The sequence below is a fragment of the Oncorhynchus clarkii genome, chromosome 8, assembly GCF_045791955.1.
Source record: "Oncorhynchus clarkii lewisi isolate Uvic-CL-2024 chromosome 8, UVic_Ocla_1.0, whole genome shotgun sequence".
Lineage (NCBI taxonomy): Eukaryota > Metazoa > Chordata > Actinopteri > Salmoniformes > Salmonidae > Oncorhynchus > Oncorhynchus clarkii.
Genome location: NC_092154.1, coordinates 14595823 through 14618610, shown reverse-complemented (window position 1 = coordinate 14618610; position 22788 = coordinate 14595823). Strand labels below are relative to the sequence as shown.

Here is a 22788-nt window from a genome sequence, read left to right as displayed (position 1 = left end):
TGTCTCCTGACCCCTCCTGTCTCAGCCTCCAGTATTTATGCTGCAGTAGTTTATGTGTCGGGGGGATAGGGTCAGTTTGTTATATCTGGAGTACTTCTCCTGTCTTATCCGGTGTCCTGTGTGAATTTAAGTATGCTCTCTCTAATTCTCTCTCTTTCTTTCTCTCTCTCGGAGGACCTGAGCCCTTGGACCATGCCTCAGGACTACCTGGCATGATGACTCCTTGCTGTCCCTAGCCGTGCTGCTGCTCCAGTTTCAACTGTTCTGCCTGCGGCTATGGAATCCTGACCTGTCCCGGACCTATTTTTTGACCATGCTGGTCATTTATGAACATTTGAACATCTTGGCCATGTTCTGATATAATCTCCACCCGGCACAGCCAGAAGAGGACAAGCCACCCCTCATTGCCTGGTTCCTCTCTAGGTTTCTTCCTAGGTTTTGGCCTTTCTAGGGAATTTTTCCTAGCCAACGTCCTTCCACACCTGCATCGCTTGCTGTTTGGGGTTTTAGGCTGGGTTTCAGTACAGCACTTTGAGATACCAGCTGATGTACGAAGGGCTATATAAATACATTTGATTTGATTTGATTTTGAATGTTATGCTACAATGAAATGCATTGGTAACAAATAATTTAGGGATCTTTCAATGTCTTGTTAAGTCAGAAGACAGTGGTTCATCATGGAAAGTGACAAGACTAGAAACGCTAGGTTGCACTGTATTCATGCAGTATTTCTGAGCTATTTCTAAGCTTGCCAAACATAGAACCTACATGCATCAGATAAACTTCTTCAAAAGACCTCACTATCTTCAGTGTGACATAATCCTAATGTTGACCTATACTTTTATTCCATGGTTTGTGACCACACTAAACCGGTTTTGTTTGCGTAAGCACATCAGCCACACTGTCAGCGTTTGCATGGGTCTCAATGGGAAAAGCTGATGAACCTGCTATGGTAAGGAGTATATTGTGTATTTTGGAAAAGGCTTTAGAATAGAGTAACTGACTTTTTACCAAAGGGAACTTCAGTTGTGGCTTTCACTAGCTTTTGACAAAGATGCTACTGTAACACTCGTCCTCTTCTTCTGACGAGGAGTAAGAGAGATCGGACCAATTTGCAGCGTGGTAAGTGTCCATAACGTTACTTTATTAACAAGAACATTAAACTACAAAATAACAACGTAAAATACTGAACCAAACTAAACAGTCCCGTGTGGCACTAACAAGGAAAACAATCACCCACATCTCAAAAGTGAAACCAGGCTACCTAAATATGGTTCTCAATCAGGGACAACGATTGACAGCTGCCTCTGATTGAGAACCATACCAGGCCAAACACAGAAATCCCAAAACATAGAAAAAGGAACATAGACAACCCACCCAACTCACGCCCTGACCATACTAAAACAAAGACATAACAAAAGAACTAAGGTCAGAACGTGACAGCTACATATCCTTTGCTCTGATAAAAGATCCACACACCATAGTGCTACAGTTGCGGCCAAATATATTGGCACTCAAATATATTGGCACAAATGCACTTTTCTTAAACAATTCTCTTTTTATTCTCAAATAAATTGAAATTGATCAAAAAAACTAATCCTAACTCCTACCACAGAAAACAATGGGAGATCATGATCAAAAAATGGTCTGATAGTGGCCTAATACAACTAATGACACATGGTTGTTGATTTATTGTGTTGTTTTTTCAACCTTGCACATTTACTGTAAGTGCTTTTCATGGACATTAACAGTGACACATATTCATAACAACACAACCTGGCTGTGATCACACCACCATCACCAACTGCCGATGCTATTTCAGCATTGACTGTTAGTATTCATTTGAATGTTATGTAAATCTCAACGTGTTGCTTTTCCTGGATCTACAACTGTGGTTCATTTTTACCACATTCAGCAACACCAACAAAAACAAGAGCTAGCTTACCTCCTTTGCACTTTGAACAGAATAGTTTATGGGAACAACATAACATAATGTCAACAACATCAAACACTCTATCGAGCCATAATACCAAACCATTTATCATGGACATTGATCCGATTATAGCACGGTTTTGCGGGGTGAACAATTCTTTGTGGCCAAGGTAATCCTCAATTATGGGCAAGGGTCCCTGTCCTTGTACCCTTCCTCAACAAATGATACCAGAGTCTCTGAGAATTCAATTTGGATAGGGCTTTGATCAGCTCCAGTCACACATTTCTAAATACCCCCTCTGTGCAGCTGCTAAGAATAGCAGCCATAATAAAAGTCCTGCATTGTTCAAGGCTGCTGACAGGTATAAATAGAGAGCTCAGATGTTGTTTGGACTTTGATAGCGGTGAGACCCTCTCCCCACGACATGTGAAAAATAGGGGTAGGGTTATAGAGAATCGAAGGACCATGAATGTAATAAGAAACCTTAGGTGCTGGCTTAAAGCCGATAGCAACCACTACAGAATGTCATGTCAGAGCAAAGATGAGGCGGATGTCCAGGTTAAGGGGAGTTTAATGGAAGATGTCCACATTCACACACACATCTGACCACTCATGGTTCAGATAACCGAGAATCATGTCCAGTGAGAACTGACATTAACTATGTGGTCATTTAGATGCAAGCACAATTAAACATCAGACATACAGGGATTCAGTCCATAGGAGGAAAAGTTATGCAGGAAGGTAAACTGTATAAGTGCTCATCAGGATGGGGAAAGCATGTTTCTGACCACACAGCATGCTGGGGTCACAGACTGTGAGCTAGGGGATGTTAGACAATACAAAAAGCTCTGGGCCTACTGGGATAGGAAACTGGGAACCCAGCTTAGCAGGAAACTGTGAAGTCACTAGGGAATCAGGAAACTCAGGGCTAAGATAATATGGACCTATAGACTGAGGACCTAGTAAGGCAGAAGGTGAGGTGTCTCCTATGATAGGACACTGGACACCTCGGTCAGGAGGGTCCCCAACGGGGACATCAGGAGGGTTCCCCACGAGGGCGTCAGGAGGGTATTCTAAGGCTTGAACTAGCGGGAAACAGTTTGAAAGGGCTAGCAAGAACCCCAGGGCTGAGACCAGAAAGTTCCACCAGGCAGGGACTGACAGGGCCTGGACAGCAGACATGGAGCGAGCCACTGCAGCAGAGACTGGAAGGGGCTCCCAGGGAGGAGCAGGGGCATGTCTTTGGACAGCAGTAGGCTGGACGTTAAAGGTAGAAGTAGGCAGACCCCACCAGACTGGGACCGGAGAGGTCTGAGTGGCAGGGCTGGACATGGCGCCTTCAGCAGCTACAGACAGAGCTCCCGCATCATGGACCAACTGACATCCAGAGGTGTCAGCTGGGGTAGGAGTAGGGTTCTCCCTCAGGGTGAACTCTGGTATCTCCTCCATCCCTGAAGAAGGTTGTAGGTCTTTCTGCTCTCGAATAGGCAGGGAGGTAAGGATAAATCTTGGTTCCAGAACAGGGGTCGGCAGAACCTCTGTCACTGGAGATGGCCCAACTGTGGGAACCAATTGAGACTCTGCGATAAGAGCTGGTTGAAGCACAGCTGTGGGAATGGCGAGCTAAAGCTCCATGGCATGAGCCGGTTCCAGTTGTCACTGGAGATCCATGCTCAGGTCGACGCTGGTCCCGGTGATCTCTGGTCGAGGTTCGACACTGATCCTGAGGATCTCTGGTCGAGGTTCGACACTGATCCTGAGGATCTCTGGTCGAGGTTAGCCTGAGGTGCAAACCCGGTGAATTAGCAACCAATGAAAAGGCTGAGGCTCTGTCCTCTATTCTGCTGATCAGCCTGGGTGGTGACTTGGACCGGTGATGAGTTGTTGAAGGGGAAGAAGGCCACTTTGACTTCAGTATATCTCATCTCAATTGCTAAAGAAAACCCTCTAGCTGCTCTCCCTCATAGGAGTGGTATGTGAATGTGTGTGGTAGTCTGTGCCTTGACTCGTAGTCGTCGCTGTAATTGTTGAGATATTGTGGCAGGTGAGCTAGTCAGCATGTACGGACCACACCTTGTGGGGAATCTTCTCTGTTAACTGGAATCCTTCGGCTGTAGCAGATATTGGATCTGGCTCGAAGGACCATGAAAAATAGGGGTAGGGTAGGGAATTGAAGGACCATGAATATAATATGAAACCTTAGGTGCTGGCTTAAGGCCGGTAGCAACCACTACCACCACAGAACTAAGCTGCCCGACTAGAACTAACCATAAAAGATGGCTAGAATCAGCTGACTGAGGTTGGACATTTTAACAACATGTGTGCTGTCGTATGGGAGCGTGTGATCTCAGCCAACTTGACACTTTTTCCAATGGGGCCACGGCCAATGAGCAACACTCGCTTACCCCACCAATATTACCTCACAATATTACCTCACAATATTACCCCACCAATATTACCTCACAATATTACCTCACAATATTACCTCACAATATTACCCCACCAATATTATCTCACATTATTACCCCACCAATATTACCCCACCAATATTATCTCACATTATTACTCCACATTATTACCCCACCAATATTATCTCACATTATTACCCCACAATAGTACCCCACCAATATTACCTCACATTGTTCACAGGCTTCAGGGTCACTGTTGTTGTTGTTGTGTGGGCGTGTGTGCATGTGAACAAGCAGCACTATAACCTCTTAACTTGGACAACTTTTAAAAGTCTTTGCATTGTTGACCTGCTAGCAGCCAGCTTTGTGTAGTTAACCGAAACTAATTTCAAAACGATATAGTACAGTAATAAACATGTATCAATTGATGGATGACCGATTGTTTAAAGGCTCAGCTGTTGTCCTAGATTGGACTTTACTGTTATGATACAGGGATTAATTGATTGTTGAATGTACATACAGTCATATTTGGAAATATTTGGACAGATATGTAATCTTCACTTCAACACTATTGACAGAGAAAGGTAACCTCATTTAACAAATTACACTGAAAGGTTATACTTTGCAATCATTTATCCATAAAAAATCTACAGAAATGCAATTCCATAAAATAAGTACAAACCTAGTTTCAACAGCTGGTGTTGCCCGTTTGGCTGAAATAACTTAATGTAGCCATTTCTTGTGACTATCTATCAGTCTCTTGCATTGACTGGGAGTCATTTGTACAGTACTGCTTCAACTGTGTCATGTTCAAGGGCTTTCTTGCATGCCCCGCCCGCTTCAAGTCCCCCAACAACATTTCGACAGGATTGAGATCTTGGCTTTGACTCAGCCATTCCATAACCCTCAATTTCTTCTTTTTGAGCCATTCTGTTGTAGCTTTGCTTGTGTATTTTGCGTCATTGTCCTGTTGCAAGATCCATGTTTGGTTCAGCTTCACCTTTTTGACAGACGGCCTCACATTCTCCTCAGGAATTCTCTGGTACAATATGGAATTCATGGTTGACTCAATAATGGCACGTTGGCCAGGCCCAGAAGCAGCAAAGCAGCCCCAAACCATAATGCCACCACCTGCATGCTTTACGGTTGGTATGAGGTTGTTATGTTCAAAGGCAGGGTTTCGTTTTCGCCAAACATGCCGTCTGGCAGTTTGCCAGACAACTCCACCTTTGACTCATCTCTCCAGAGCACATTGTTACAGTAGTTTTGGCAAACGTGAGTCGTGTCTTGATATTCTGTTTGGAGAGCAGAAGCTTCTTCCTTCTTGACCTCCTATGTGGGCTTAGTTTGTGCAGTCTCTTTCTGACAGTTGATTGTCATTGATTGTGGTAAGAGAGACCTGCAGATCCTTTGATGTTACCCTGGGGTTCTTAGAGACTTCTTTGAGCATCTTTCGGTCAGCTCTTGGGTTGAATTTGGTGGGACAACCTGTCCTAGATAGATTGCCAGTGGTCTGGAGTTTGTAGATGATTCGTCGGACAATGGAACGAAGTACTTCGAATTGCTTGGAAATGGATTTGTAACCCCTCCCAGACTCACAGGTATCAATTATCTTTCTTCTGAGGGCCTCGGAGGTCTTTTGATCTTGGCATGATGTGTTACCACACACACATATAGTGAAGACCAAACCAGACAAAGATTATAATCTTGATGAAAGGCTGGATCCTCCCAAGTTACTCTCCAATGATTTTCTATTTTGGTGCATCTGATTGTAATTTGAGCCATTTTATGTGATGGTAAATGTAGGAGTCCACTACATTTTTCTGCATAAGGACTTTCATTTTAATTGAATGACATTTTCTGTATGATTTGTTAAATAATATTACCTTTATCAATGAATGTGGTTGGAATTTAGCTCAAATATCCATGTGTCAAAATATGTAAAAAAAATATATTAAAAAAACTTTCCAGGTTGTGTACTCACTTTTTCATATGACTATATACAGGGCTTTCAGAAAGTATTCAGATTTTTTCACATTTAGTTACTTTACAGCATTATTCTAAAATGGATTAAATGAATAAAACGAATGAATGAAACCAAGATTCAACTCTTTGGCATGAATGCAAATTGTCACGTCTGGAGGAAACCTGGCACCATCCCTACGGTGAAGCATGGTGGTGGCAGCATAATTTTAATTTTTACATTTTTAAATTGAACCTTTATTTAACGAGGCAAGTCAGTTAAGAACAAACTTAACTTAATCGTCAACAGTAAAGAGGTGACTCCGAGATGCTGGCCTTCTAGGCAGAGTTGCAAAGAAAAATACATATCTCAGACTGGCCAATAAAAATAAAAGATTAAGATGGGCAAAAGAACACAGACACTGGACAGAGGAACTCTGCTGAGAAGGCCAGCATCCCGGAGTCGCCTCTTCACTGTTGATGTTGAGACTGGTGTTTTGCGGGTACTATTTAATGAAGCTGCCAGTTGAGGACTTGTGAAGCGTCTGTTTCTCAATCTAGACACTCTAATGTACTTGTCCTCTTGCTCAGTTGTGCACCGGGGCCTCCCACTCCTCTTTCTATTCTGGTTAGCGCCAGTTTGCTCTGTTCTGTGAAGGGAGTAGTACACAGCGCTGTACCAAATCTTCAGTTTCTTGGCAATTTCTCACAATTTCTGGAATAGCCTTCCTTTCTCAGAATAAGAATAGACTGACGAGTTTCAGAAGAGAGTTCTTTGTTTCTGGCCATTTTGAGCCTGTAATCTTGTTTCTGGCCATTTTGAGCCTGTAATCGAACCTACAAATGCTGATGTTCTAGATACTCAACTAGTCTAAAGAAGGCCAGTTCTATTGCTTATTTAATCAGGACAAGAGTTTTCAGCTGTGCTAACATAACTGCAAAAGGGTTTTCTAATGATCAATTAGCCTTTTAAAATGATAAACTTGGATTAGCTAACACAACGTGCCATTGGAACACAGGAGTGATGGTTGCTGATAATGGGCCTCTGTACACCTATGTAGATATTCCATAAAAAATGAGCCGTTTCCAGCTACAATCGTCATTTACAACATTAACAAAGTGTACACTGTATTTCTGATAAATTTTATGTTATTTTAATGGTCAAAAAAATTTGCTTTTCTTTCAAAACAATAACATTTCTAAGTGATCCCAAACTTTTGAATGGTAGTGTATATTGGCCATTGAAAGGCTTTGAAGCCCGGTCGTCCATATTTGCACTCTCCAGCAGGAGCAGTCCTCCATAGAAATGAATGGAATTCTACAGTATTTCAAATAAATGTTTCAAGGATCAAAATTACATGTATATAAGTTCATTTAATTTTTAGGCCACATGATATAATTGTAAAGTATGCATTAAGGTGTCTGTTATAGAATACATGTGGCAAAAGCGAATGTAGACATTAATAAATGCATTTCTATAGCTTCCAAAATATTGTTTTACCACCGTGGGGGAGTGCCAAGATGGAGGCACAGAGCCTTCAACACAGCAGCCCTTATTAGTCATCTAGTGTATACATAAATCATTGGCGAGAACCCAGGCATGGCTATTCTGGAGCAGGACCTAAAATGACTATAATTATCCATGATACACCCCTCAATGAGCAATTTGTCAATTCCAATGAGAATGTGTCACCAATGGGCTGATTGAAGGCCCCTGTGGTTAACCTCATATAATATTGTAATATCATGCATTATACAATTGTAATATCATATTAATCACTATACATAAGTTTCCCCCCTGATAAAACAATACCATGCACCATTATTAAACAATTCATTGCATGCAACTACTACCGTCATTACGACTGCATTTTCTGCATCAATAGGCGGAGAATAACGCATTAAAGACGGCGCGGGGCACGAAACCAAGGATGAACGAACTTCTCATCAGAGCATGGAGTATTCAGTCTACGCTTGCTTCGCTCTGCCTAGTATCGGCCTTTTGATTGGTTGCCAGTGACATCACCCTACCCTAATACATGGGACTGTAAGCATTGTTCATTCGACAGCCCTATCCTCAGAAAGCTGATTTAACACCCGCATCTGAACTCCCACCCATTACGGGGTTGGCTCTTGCTGCGCTCTCACTGTACAAAACGAATGAATTTAATATTAATGAACTCGTGTATTGGCTCTTACCCGTGTCAATCCTAAAGTGCTTCTTCACTAGGTTGGCTGACCCCTTGTATATTATTACGGAGGACCAGGCTAAAAGTAAAAATGTTGCGGATCCTCGGCACTGGGACAGGCTGAATGGAGTCAACGTTGAGCGCAAATAAAATCATTCTACATTCACCCGGAGCGCACAAAATATTGTTTTACAAAAATGTAAGTACACTTTTTAAAATCATTTAATAGGCGACACTTCAAAGTCTATACTATAGTTTACAAGTTGTATAGAAATGAAACGGTCAGAGCGCTGACGTTAATCAACACGAACATGCCATACTCAGACATTTCACGTCATAACAGTGCGAAATATGAACGATGTCAGATTATGGGAATTTCACATGAAATTATATATTCGATATCATGAAGCCTTCAGATCGTTGCATGAACTAATTTCGTTCATGTAAACCTCTGACAGATGATGAACTGTTGGCTCTTCAATATCACTGTGAACAAATATACCTGTAACCGGTTGTTGCCAAAATGATCAAGACTAGATTTACACTACAAATTATACAATGTTTTACTATGTGAGATACGTTTATGCAACCGCGGCGTCTTTGAAGTGAAATGACATTTACAAACCGTGTCTGTACTGCCGAAACCCTCCATACTTTATTCTCAGCACGTCCTTATGCCGGTCTCGTCAATGAATGTATGTACGTACACCCTGTGATTTCTTTTCTACCGTACCAGCTAGTTGAAACAGCTGGATACTGAATGCGCGGGTCAGAGGACGCCACCATGGGCGTATTTTGATGTGAGGACATGGTTTATTACATATTTATTGCAACGTTTGATTAAATTTAAGCAGCTTTTCCCGCACCCTATGACTGTTCCAGATGTGATTTGGAGAGAGACCAAACTGCGGTGTAGCCCTACACGTTGATGCAGTATTCAGCAGTCTTTTTGTCACACGAAATTCAAAGGCTTATTGTACTGCACTGTGAAATTGACAGTAGCCTAGCTGCGAAGCCCATACATTTGGGCTGTTCAATTACCTGCACATATTTGTGATGGTTATATTATTTGGTCATGCATTTTCATGGGACACTCCACATTTTCTGAGTTTACAAAATACATTGTATGGTTAATACCCACCCTTACTAAATTGGCAGTAGTCTCTCTCGTTTACCTGGTTATTCCCACCAACTGTGGCAGTTGCCTTGCAGACCTTTAAGTAGATAGATATGGTATTTGGTTACTGTGTAGCCGTTTAGTACTATACATGTTTGATTAAACAGATAAGTAAGTACCTGTAGCTCATTCATTGTCCCCTGAGAGAGTCAATGACATTGGTCATCATCAAACCTCCATGCTATGCGTTACATGCTGTGCTTATTATTGAGTCTATACAGATGCTTTTTTCCACTGAGTCCATTCACAATCCTGATCTGGGCCAGTATTCATAAAGCATCTCAGAGTAGGAGCGCTGATTTAGGATCAGTTTAGCCTTTTAGATCGCGATGAATAAGATTACATGGACAGGGGGGACCAGATCCTAGATCAGCACTCCTACTCTGAGACACTTAATACATACGGCCCCTGATCTGTTCTTTCCATATTTCCAGACGGGCATCTTGTAGTTCTCCGTAGACGTCCCGACCCTCAGCCTCCACATGCCTCCATCTCCCCTTGACGACAGAATTGTGGTGGCGCTGCCAAGGCCGATCCGACCTCAGGAACTCCGACTGCGCCTGGACACCAGCTACCTGGACACCAGCTACCTGGACACCAGCTACCTGGACACTACTGTCACCAGCCCTGTCAGCAAGACAACCGTCATCAGCACAACGGTGGTGAAGATCCGGGCGACCAACCTCACTTATATGCCCTCATCTAACGGCTCCACGCGCTCCCTGTCGTGTGGATGCACCAGTGCCAGCTGCTGCTCGGTCACCACCTACGAGAAGGACAGCCAGCACAACCAGCGCCAGCAGCAGAGCCACGTCAGCCAGGTGAGCGCCAGCAGCCCCAACCTCAGCTATGCTGGACCCGCCTCCTCCAACCCCATAGTCACGGGCATGGGCATGATACACCATGAGGCCTTCAGCGACCCTAGTCTCACCTCTGGCCCAACCAAGGCTCTAGGGTCCACTGTCCGGGTCATCCACCCCAATGAGCTGGCCAAGCGGATGGCCAGGTGCCCCATGGGCCACCCGGTCGGGCCGGTGCCGGTCATCATCGACTGCCGGCCCTTCATGGACTACAACAAGAGCCACATCCAGGGTGCAGTGCACATCAACTGTTCGGACAAGATCAGCCGGCGACGGCTGCAGCAGGGCAAGATCACTGTGCTGGACCTGCTCTCGTGCCGTGAGTCCTCCGGCAAGGACTCCTTTAAGGGCATCTTCTCCAAAGAGATTGTGGTGTACGACGAGAGTACAATGGATCCCCAGAGGGTGACCTCCTCACAGCCCCTTCATGTGGTCCTGGATTCGCTGAAGAGGGAGGGAAAGGACCCCATTGTTCTCAAAGGTAGGACCGAAGTTCTGGGCTCGTACAGCATCTTTACTTATCTGACTTTATTTTTGCAGTATCATGTTCACGTTTAAAGTAGCGTTTAAATACAGTAGAAAACAAATTGACAATGCAAAATTCATTACAGTTACATACTAATAAAAAGAGCCTGCTGGCCTTACTGGGTCGATAGGAATATTAGCCCGAGCTGTTTAGGGGGGATATCACACCTGGCACAAGTTATTGTCTAGTTCTGTTATTCCTACTGGGGGGTGCCCTAAACCTGCACCAAGAGGGGAGTAGTTCAAAGTCTGGGTACAGGGGGTGTTTTGGGTCTAAAATTATTTTGTGAGCCTTGCTGTGTGCCCTGATCTTAAAGATCTCATCCAAGCCTGTCTGTTTGACTCCAAGTACCTTGTAAGCATACTTTTCCGGCTGACAGTGGCATTGCCAAACCAGAAAACAACACAAAAAGTCAAATTACTCTCAATAAAAGATTGGTAAAACACAGTCGGTATAGTACAGTCAACATTAAAAGATCCCAACTTTTCAAGATCTCAGAGTAGGTAGTGTAGCAGTGCTGATTTAGGATCCGTTTGGCCTTTTAAACCTTAACAGGGTTTGGTTTCAACATTCTCTTGAGGTTCTCTTGAGGTTCTCTGGAGGTTGTGTTTAAGCTTCAACGAGTCAAAGTAGAAACACCTGGGATGTTATCTGGAATGGTTGAAGGATGAGGGAAGAGGATGAGGTCTTTTATCTGGAATGGTTGAAAGATGAGGATGAGGTCTTTATCTGGAATGGTTGAAAGATGAGGATGAGGTCTTTATCTGGAATGGTTGAAGGATGAGGATGAGGTCTTTATCTGGAATGGTTGAAAGATGAGGATGAGGTCTTTATCTGGAATGGTTGAAAGATGAGGATGAGGTCTTTATCTGGAATGGTTGAAAGATGAGGGAAGAGGATGAAGTCTTTATCTGGAATGGTTGAAGGATGAGGGAAGATGAGGTCTCTAATATAGAAAGCCACATGACTGTTTTGATTAACAGAGAGGATGAGAGAGATTGGTTTATGTAGCTGTAAGTTGGTCTGTCTAATTCATTTTTCAGAGACTAGCCTGTCTGTATACTTCTGTTGTGAAGAGGTAGGTGGCAATAGACAATGAAGTTGGTAGAGGTGCAATGGGGATATTTGCTATTGAATGTATGTATATCCCTGAGGAATAGGCTCATGTTAGGTGTAAAGTAAATGTAAGGCCGTTTTGTCTTGCCTCCATTGTGTGTAAGCTTCTTACTTAGTAACTCATACTGTCAATTACTGTGTACTACCCATCTATAAACTACAGTATATACTGTATGTAAGTCTGATTCCAACAGTATCAGCTGACCCTTATCCTTCACACCCTGATGATTTGCACGCACACATACACCACCCAGACACACACACACAAACACAGAATTTGTTGGGCAGCTTCAGTCCTGTCAGGGTATGTAACATGCTTTGGCTGTTTTGCAGAGGCTGGGAGGCAGCTCTTAGTAAATACGGAGCCCTGTTGAGGCAGCAGCTCCTGTGTGTCTGCCGTCTGCCTCGCAGACGCGGTCTTTCAGGGAGGTCATACTGTAGCACCTTGATGCCATCCTCTCCTCTCCTCTCCTCTCCTCTCCTCTCCTCTCCTCTCCTCTCCTCTCCTCTCCTCTCCTCTCCTCTCCTCTCCAGAGGAGCTTCCTTCCTTCCTTCCTCCTTCCCCCTCCCTTCGTCCTTCCCCTTCCTTCCTACTTCCACCTCCCTTCCTCCTTCCCCCTTCTTTCCTCCTTCCACCTCCCTTCTGCCTTCCCCTTCCTTCCTTCCTTCCTCCTTCCCTCTCCCCTCCTCCTTCCCCTCCCTTCCTCCTTGCCCCTTCCTTCCTCCCTCCTTCCCCCTCCCTTCCTACTTTCCCCTTCCTTCCTCCTTCCCCCTCCCTTCCTACTTCCCCTTCCCTCTGCGTCCATCTCTGTCTGCTGCGGTGAGGAAACAGAGAGCGGGCTACAGCATAGCAGAACAGAATGTCTTGGTCTTTTTTTCTGATTTAATTCTCATGAAATCCAGGCATCCACTGCTGCAGGAATCAAACGACTCAGCCATGAGCCCTGAGCCCTGAGCCCTGAGCCATGAGCCCTGAGCCCTCAGCCCCACGACCTGGTCTCAACCGCTGACACCATACAGCAGAGAACACTGTGTGTGTGTGTGTGTGTGTGTGTGTGTGTGTGTGTGTGTGTGTGTGTGTGTGTGTGTGTGTGTGTGTGTGTGTGTGTGTGTGTGTGTGTGTGTGTGTGTGTGTGTGTGTGTGTGTGTGTGTGTGTGTGCGTATGTGCGTGAGTGTGTGTGTGTGTGTGTGTGTGTGTGTGTGTGTGTGTGGAGGAACAATTGTCATATGGGTTTCCCAGCATCAGTGTAATTTAGAACCAGACGTGATTCATTCTACTATTGATTATGGAGGATACTGCACTTGCTATGGACCCTGCTCAAAACTAGTACACTGAAAGGGGAAAGGGTGCCATTTGGAAAACAGGCCTGGTCTCTTTGAAGAGGTTTAGAAAAATAAATAGAATATGTTTTATTCATCATCTTCTCCTTTAAAATGTATTTTTTTTATACTTTGTACTATAATCATGTTTCGTTGGATCAAGAATTTGTGGATATCTTTAATCAGTTATGACCCTGCAACCAACATTAACTTGATCACAAAGCCAGAAATACACAGACCATGAAACATATGTGCTAGATTTTTTTTGGCTTACAGTACTATTTTGATTTCATAAGAATTGTTTGTGAAATGTACAAATGGTATTTAATATTCCCATTAAAGAGGGATACCAAATGTTAGTTCAAATGTACTTATACATTAAGGACATGTGGAAGACTGTTTTATTCTATCGGTTAAACATTGGCTTTCTCCAGAAGCAGACATTTCTAGTCCTGACGGGCCTTTTTCCCAGTGACCCAGATCTGAATGTAGGAGTTAGTTATATACTGTAGCTGACAAACATGGCATAAAGCAAACATCATTATTGATATAAGACTGTGGAACTTACAGTTGACGGAAAGCATTAGAAAGTGGAAATAGAGTATGAAAAGCCTTCAACGCTTCCGGGAAGTGGTCATTTATGAGTGAGGAACAGTGCTGGCGGCTTCTGAAAGTGAAAGAGACACTTAAAGGTGCTTTCCTCTGTGAGATAGTCGAAAGATAATGACAGCCGGTCACACTTCACAGATCTCATCTCTCTCCACAATGTGCCGGAAGATTCTTCTGCCTTTCGTTCTCACTCTCGCCTTTCAAAAGAAGCCATTTACCAATTGAGTGCATCACAAGAAAGGCATCGCTTGAATATGTGCAATAGAAGACCATTTCGATTTTTTCCAAAATGAGCTGTATTTTGGGTGAACACTCAAATCTGTTAGTTTGTTGAAAAATCGAAAAAAGAGAAAGATATTTAATGCATGATTAGCTAAATCTTGCCTCACAAGCACATGCACGTGCACACACACACACGCACGCACGCACGCACACACACACACACACACACACACACACACACACACACACACACACACTTAGTAATATCATAACTTCGTTGTGGTGGTCACTATGATTTATTCAACTGTAGTAAAGTTCAACGCCTTTAGGGATTGTGTGAAGAGACTCTCATTCCATTATTTACTGTTGGTTAATTATTATAACGACATGCCCCTTGGAGGGAGTGTGAGAGAGATGTTTTAGAGAAACATAGCAGTTGAATTTGTTTGTTTTAGTGTGGCCCTATTAATTAGACTGGTTTTATGACCATGTTATGATTTACAACATCCTCCCTAGTCGACAGTTGATAGGAGATCCCCAACTGCCCCATTTCCATGGTGAAGCCGGTGAGGCCATATGATCACCTCACTTGGCATGATGTCAGCTCTTGTAGATCTTGTAATGCAAACAATACATGAACTGATACTCTATGTCAGGCCCCAATGCATCCCCCCTCACCCCTTCCAGGGTGTCAATGGCGTCATGACAACAGGTGCAAAGCCCCCCCCCCCCACTAACTGAAACTGACAGTAACTGGCAGTATTTGCCTCCCTCTCAGGCCCTGTGTGTGTTAACGTTATGTTACAGGGTTTATTTGAAGGAGTGCAGATGTCCAGCGAGACACATGTTTAACATTTATCATCTTTATTTGGCCGCCATCTTTGGCGCTGAGGAGAGTGATGATAGCTATTTTTCAGAAGGAATGCTGTGTCGATTGTCTTGGGGACATTTTGAATGTTTCCCTCACTATTTAAATTATGAGAAATATGACATTACCTCCAGGACTTTAGCTGATCTAGCCCTACAGACAGAAACAGATGAACAGGACCTTTAGGTGATCTAGTCCTACAGACAGAAACAGATGAACAGGACTTTAGGTGATCTAGTCCTACAGACAGAAACAGATGAACAGGACATTAGGTGATCTAGTTCTATAGACAGAAACAGATGAACAGGACATTAGGTGATCTAGTCCTACAGACAGAAACAGATGAACAGGACATTAGGTGATCTCTTTGGGGCGGCAGGGTAGCCTAGTGGTTAGAGCGTTGGACTAGTAACCGGAAGGTTGCGAGTTCAAACCCCCGAGCTGACAAGGTACAAATCTGTCGTTCTGCCCCTGAACAGGCAGTTAACCCACTGTTCCCAGGCCGTCATTGAAAATAAGAATTTGTTCTTAACTGACTTGCCTGGTTAAATAAAGGTAAAATAAAAAAATAAATAAAATAGTCCTACAGACAGAAACAGATGAACAGGACATTAGGTGATCTAGTCCTACAGACAGAAACAGATGAAGTGCAAAGCCCTCCCTACAAACTGATATCCAATTCAAACGGAAAATTCAAATGGCAAACAAATGATATGGTTTGAATGGTTGGTTGGGGGCTTGGAGTGTCTCAGTGTTTGACATCAGGCCATGAAAGTCTATGCTATGATAATATGGTCACCTATTTTGCCACCCTATCAGATGAATATGCAAAATGTCATTGTCGGAAGAGGAGGAGAGAGAGGTGGAGAGATGAGACAGAAAGAAGGAATAATAGCCAGAATATTAGCTAGAGACAATTTGGATGGACATGATTTGTTGTTTGATAGTTCACTACAGTAATATTTTCCTCCAATAGACACGTAGCAGACTTGTTCCAGTCAAAACTCCCCAACTACCAGTCGTGACCTGGCATTGTAATAAAGGATAAGGCATTATACCTGCAGATGTTAACTTAAGTGTCATAGGATATAAACGTATTTGTTTTCCCACTGACTCATCCTGTTGCTGTCTGTTGTTTACCCAGGGGGCCTCAGCTGCTTCAGACAGAACCACCAGAACCTGTGTGACCACTCCCTCCACCTCCACGAGAGCCTGGACGCCGGCATAGGCGTCAGCGGGGCCTCCGGCCACACGGGTGCACTACCTCACTCCATGTCCCTGCCCTCCACGCCGGACATCGAGGATGCCGAGCTGACTCCCATCCTGCCCTTCCTGTACCTGGGCAACGAGCACGACGCGCAGGACGCCCACAGGCTACAGCGCTACAACATCGGCTTTGTGCTCAACGTCACCACCCACCTGCCGCTCTACCACTATGACACAGGCCTGTTCAGCTACAAGCGGCTGCCAGCCACCGACAGCAACAAGCAGAACTTGAGGCAGTACTTTGAGGAGGCGTTTGAATTCATTGGTACGCAGGAAAAGTTAGCTAAGTCTAGTCATTGCATGGTGGCATGTACAGTGGAAGTGTATACAGGAGGTGAGGGGTGGAGGTTGCAGTCGGTGGCAGCGGTGGGATCTCATTTCTCATTGAATCGATTCTGTTTTATAATGTTCTTTCAAGCCACATTAGGATTGGAGTTAGTCGACGATTTAGCTTGGTTGATACATATTCAAATGGCTTGTTTTTATCGATCAGAGGCTGTGCAGGTTGTCTGACCTTAGAAATTATGGATTTGTTAACACTACCGTTAGTATACAGTATTGCACAGTGTAGGTTTTGAGTGAGTGGACTGCAGTGAAAAATATGACATTAGTTACATGACTAAAACATGAATGTGATGTTGTTGAAGTCATGTTTTATGTTACCATGACGAGTTCTATTCTGACGAGTTGAAAATGCTCCTCTCTCTCCTCTCTCTTCAGAGGAAGCACGGCAAGCGGATATGGGCCTCTTGATCCACTGCCAGGCAGGCGTGTCTCGCTCGGCCACCATCGTCATTGCCTACCTGATGAAGCACACCTGGATGACCATGACTGACGCTTACAAGTTTGTCAAGACCCGGCGGCCCATCATCTCCCCCAACCTCAACTTCATGGGCCAACTGCTGGAGTTCGAGGAGGACCTGAACAACGGCATCACACCACGCATCCTCATGCCAAAGCTCATCGGTGTGGAGACCATGGTTTAGAAGGAAACCTGCCATTCCTGGTTTAGGAGGACATCCCACTCACTCTACGGGCTACTCTTGACAGGCTGATTCTGAGAGCAAAATCACTTTATTTCAGAATCTCCTAGTCATGCTCTTCTGGGACTGTCACAGGAGTGCCAAGGTTCTGGGTCAACGGCGATGAGAAACACCCCAGAATACCTGCTGTTCCGAACTGGCAAGCTTCCTGGAGGAACAAGAGTGTTGGGGAGAGAAAACGGTCAGTGGGAAGCTGTCGTGCATGACCATGGAGGAGCAAAAACATGTAAGGAAAGGAAAATAGATGAACTATTTCTGAAAAAAAAAAAACAGCATGTACTGTGGGGACTTAGCAGGTTAGCAGTGAGAGAAACTGACTCTTCAGACTCACACTGTGCTGTGGCTCACGGTTATTGTTGCAGGCAGGCTGGGGCCGAGCTGGCCGAGGCGGTGCCTGTCAGAAAAGATGAAGACTTGTTTGGTGTGTTGATGTTCTTGTTCTATTTTTATACAGGGGTTTATGGGGGTGACCATGACAAGCCCAAAGTGGCTTACTGTGCAATAATGTCTGAGTGGAATGCGGCTGGGAGCCTGATCTTATGTGTATATATGGGTGTTCAATGACGATAAAACATTTCCATTTCGCCACTGATTTGACATGAAGTAACCTTTTTTGAATGAATTGTTGTTATCGATTCTGTATTTTTTTTACGCATACCATTGAGCTGTTACACTATATATATATAAAAGTATTTGGACACCCCTTCAAATTACTGGTTTTCGGCTATTTCAGCCACACCCGTTGTGTATACAATCGAGCACACAGCCATGGAATCTCCATAGCCTAACATTGGCAGTAGAATTACCTTACTGAAGAGCTTAGTTGCGTTCAACGTGGCACCGTCATAGGATGCCAGCTTTCCAACAAGTCAGTTCTTAAAATTTCTGTGGGCGGAAGGTAGCCTAGTGGTTAGAGTGTTGGGCCAGTAACCGTAAGGTTGCTAAATCGAATCCCCAAGCTGACAAGGTAAAAATCAGTTGTTCTGCCCCTAAACAAGGCAGTTAACCCACTGTTTCTAGTCCGTCATTGTAAATAAGAATTTGTTCTTAACTGACTTGCCAAGTTAAATAAAAAGTGCTGTTATTTTTAAGTAGAAATGTCTAGGAGCAACTACGGTTCAGCTGCGAAGTGGTAGGCCACACAAACTCACAGAACGGGACAGCGTAGTGCGAAGAAATAGACTGTCCTCGGATGCAACACTTGAGTTCCAAAATGCCACTGGAAGCAATGTCCGCACAATAACTGTTCATCGGGAGCTTCATGAAATGAGTTTCCATGGCTGAGAAGCTGTACGCAAGCCTAAGATCACCATGCACAATACCTAGCTTCGGCTGGAGTGGTGTAAAGCTCACCGCCTTTGGACTCTGGATCAGTGGAAATGCATTCTCTGGAGTGATGAATGCCGTTTCACCATCTGGCAGTCCGACGGACTAATCTGCGTTTGGCGGATGCCAGGAGAACGCTACATGCCCCAATGCATAGTGCCAACTGTAACGTTTGGTGGAGGAGGAATAATGGTCTAGGGCTGTTTTTCATGGTCCAGGCTAGTCCCCTTAGTTCTAGTGAATGGAAATCTTAAGGCTGCAGCATACAATGACATTTTAGACAATTCTGTGCTTCCAAATTTGTGGCAACAGTTTGGGGAAGGCCCTTTCCTGTTTCAGCATGACAATGCCCGCGTGCACAAAGCAAGGTCCATACAGAAATGGTTTGTCGAGAACGGTGTGGAAGAACTTGACTGGCCTGCACAGAGCCCTGACCTCAGCCCCATCGAAAACCTTTTGGATGAATTAGAATGCTGACTGCAAGCCAGGCTTAATCGCCAAACATCAGTGCCGACCTCACTAATACTCTTGTGGCCAAATGGAAAAAAGTCCCTGTAGCAATGTTCCAACATCTAGTGGAAAGCCTTCTCAGAAGAGTGGAGACTGTTATAGCAGCAAAGGAGGGACCAACTCCATATTAATGCCCATGATTTTGGAACGAGATGTTCGATGAGCAGGTGTCCACATACTTTTGGTCATGTAGTGTACGTTTGGCACAAGTTAGATTGATAAAATATATGTTTTTTATGTAGAATTCTTGGCATTGGTGTGTCTTAGTTGTCTGTGCATATTTGTTTAATTCTGTTTACTCTTCAAAAATACATGAAACCATTCACATTGTCTGTGTGTTTTGTTTTGTCACTGTGTTTTTCCATCTCCCAACACCATCAACCATACCATTTGTTTTTAGTAATTCATTTACTGCCATAAAGAGCTTTGTACCACAAGTTTACTGAAAGCAGATTGCTCCTCAAACAAAATGGTGGTTATCCTGTTTTAAGTATTACTTCAGTTGTAAAGTAGATTTGAGGACTATTCACTGCCTGCTATAGTCTCTCCTGTTCCTTTTGAAATAGTTTTCCCGCTTCTAACTTGTCCCATTTGAATGTTGTGTCTAACCTCTAGATATATTTTGGTGTAGTTGCCCTTGTAGTGTATGGTACTACATTTGCTCTCTGAGTATGGCCTAGTATGATTTACTACATCACAAGGTAACAGCTGTCCGTGAATTGGGCCTCTGGCATCAAATGAGACATTGTATCCAGAGACTGTGGTAGAAGCAAGGTACTGTAATCCCTTTCTAATATTTTGAAACCTCCCAGCCCTGCCGCTAAGCTAACGAGCAGCTCTTGTTCTGCTGCCTCGCGTAACGCCAAGCTCGGCTGTCACGTGCAGTACTAGTGCCTCTATTGATGCCTTAACTAACTCCTGTCTTTTCACCACGGGGCCTGTTTTTGCCACTGTACAGTGCAGGCCATCATCGCATGCAGACAGAAGCAGCCGAGCAGGCTGGGGTCGACTTCACGGCCTGCGGATACAAACCAACCCTTCAGCATCAGTAGTCAACTCTGTGATATGTTCAAAGCGATATTTACACAGTTTGTTTCTTGGTAAGTAAACAAATCTTCTTTAAAACAAAAGTATACACCTCACACACATGGTTATGGGCTTAAAGAAATAAGTAGAAATGTATTTGCATCCCAATTTCACACTTTATAATCAGCACAGAAGACTGAAATATAACAAAATTGTTTGACATAGAAACACCAGATTTTCAGCGTGAAAAAAAAGAATGTTTACTAATTATAAAAAATACGAATAAGATTCCACCGATCAGGCCACTAGAGGGCGATTTTGTCATTTGACTGCAGGAAAGGGGTACTAATGTGACTGATCTGCTGCTGAATCATTAGAAAGGAGAAGTGAGAACCTATGTGAAGTGTAGGCTGAGGCCTATTCCGCACAGAACTCTCTGTTACGGTGGCTGTGGGAGTGTGCATGATCCCTCGCGGAACTTTTGAATACCACCCAGAAACAAGGACATAACATGGAATCGTACAGTAATGTCTGAATCAATTAGGAAAATGCACTTTTTTGTTTGTTATGCCTTTGCACGCTAATCATAATATTTGTTTCGTAGTGTCCTTGAGGTTTGAACCGTAGTTACTTTGCATATAGTTTGTATACCGTTGCTACTGCTGCACCCAAAACTTATAGTCCTCTCAAGAAAGGGAGGGAGACGGCAAAGTAAGCGTTTGCACAGGTAAAGAGAATACATAGCATTTATTTAACTACAAAAGATCTCTGTATAAGGTTGAGAAATTATATTTTCAGAATTCTCACCTATACTTCCTGTCTTCGGTTGCTATGATCATGTACATTGGCTATGATATGGTTGCTATGATCATGTACATTGGCTATGATATGGTTGCTATGATCATGTACATTGGCTATGATATGGTTGCTATGATCATGTACAGTACATTGGTGTTTATTGGTGCTCTACAAACACTGTATTTGGGTATGATAAAGGTCTATAACAGTTTACCACACATTTGTAGCTTGTACATTTATATGAAATGATAACCCATCTACAATAAAGTCCACATCCTAAAAAATATAGAACTGACATTTATATCCACTGGTTCCTAATCCTATGTCCTTAATGGCACATGTTGGATTTTCATTTGTAATTACAGTACATGGTATTGGATTGATAAATGTAAACGTTGTACATTATTCTTCTTCTCTGGTTGGGAAACAAAGCATGTCTGTTGTGTGTCCCCAGTCCATTCTCTGTCCAATGATGCTCTCTCACTGTGGAGGTCAAGATTTCATGCTTTTGGTTGCGCCCCGAATGACATCCTATTCCCTGTATTGTAAACTTCTTTTGATAGGACTTGTCAAAAGTAGTGCACTAAATAGGGAACAGGGTGCCATTTGGAATGTACATTTGTGTTTTGTCAAGGTGGTTTTGAGTGACAGCCCCCTGAAAGGGGATCATATAAACCTGTCATATTTGATGTGGGACTGTTTATGGCTAGACCTGTTTAAGAGTTTCTGCTTTGGGCTCGGAGACTCTGGGGAGAGTAGGGGGGTCACTATACAAGTGTATGTACTGTACAGTCAGTCATTGTGTCTGTCTATAGTTCTGCAGTTAAAGTACATACACTATATTCACAACTTTCTTTCTATGCATATATCTATTACTATTTTTGCACTGACCTATGGATGGACAGCTGGATTTTATTTTTTCACACAAAGGGTGCTATTATAATGGAGGCCTTCTCCCTGACAACAGCTTTTTGCATGACCTGCTCAATATTCCCCCTTATGAAGGATCTATGACCCTCTCCTCCTCTATTCTTAAATCCTTTCGGTTTAAGCACTGTCATTTTGTAATCCCTTACCCTACTTGTGATGTTTGAAATAAACAGAGAGGCTAAAAGTTTACTCTGGGGTTACTTGTGTTTTTGTGCATGGAAAAATGTGTCTGTATCTTCCTCCGTTTGATTCAATTGCCTGGTCGCATTGACTGTAAGCACACACAATTTTCTCTCTATTTTATTTTGATGTACATTATCAAACATCAACAATAACAACAACAACATTTTCACCACAGTGTAACGCCACCACGCCGTCCATAAAGAGTGGCCCTTCTCCAAGTTATCCCAGCCTCCTGAAATGTGAATAGCCACGTCGCCGCTACACCGAAACAGAGTTGTGAATTATTTTCACTCGTCCATTGAACCCTTTGTCACATAGCAGCAACACTTATGGGGCCTGTATTTACTCCGACCCTGCAGGAATCCACTGCCGCATGGCTAGGGGGTATGGGGGGGTTTGACTAGCACCGAGCAGGTCAAGTTCTCTCCATAGGAACAGGCCCAGAAATAGTTTTTAGTGTTGTTTCTAATTACGAGTGATGAGCGTCCCTGCCTCATTAATCCTTTCCTATCAGC

The 22788-nt window shown here is 43.6% G+C and overlaps 1 protein-coding gene across 1 annotated transcript; it reads left to right on the top strand.

The window, feature by feature from the left end:
• Positions 1-8372: 8372 nt before the first annotated feature.
• Positions 8373-22279, top strand: LOC139414989 (dual specificity protein phosphatase 10-like). Its single transcript, XM_071162679.1, has 4 exons — positions 8373-8691; positions 10104-11010; positions 16336-16722; positions 17178-22279. The coding sequence occupies exons 2-4, from the start codon at positions 10152-10154 to the stop codon at positions 17441-17443; spliced, it is 1512 nt and encodes a 503-aa protein (XP_071018780.1). The 5' UTR covers positions 8373-8691; positions 10104-10151; the 3' UTR covers positions 17444-22279.
• The last annotated feature ends 509 nt before the right edge of the window (positions 22280-22788 follow it).

Excerpts from the sequence above, each read along its gene's own strand:
- LOC139414989 (XM_071162679.1), top strand. The coding sequence starts at position 10,152 with ATGCCTCCATCTCCCCTTGACGACAGAATTGTGGTGGCGCTGCCAAGG. Across the intron at positions 11,011-16,335 it reads GGACCCCATTGTTCTCAAAG|GGGGCCTCAGCTGCTTCAGA; the intron begins GTAGGACCGAAG and ends TTGTTTACCCAG. Across the intron at positions 16,723-17,177 it reads GGAGGCGTTTGAATTCATTG|AGGAAGCACGGCAAGCGGAT; the intron begins GTACGCAGGAAA and ends CTCTCTCTTCAG.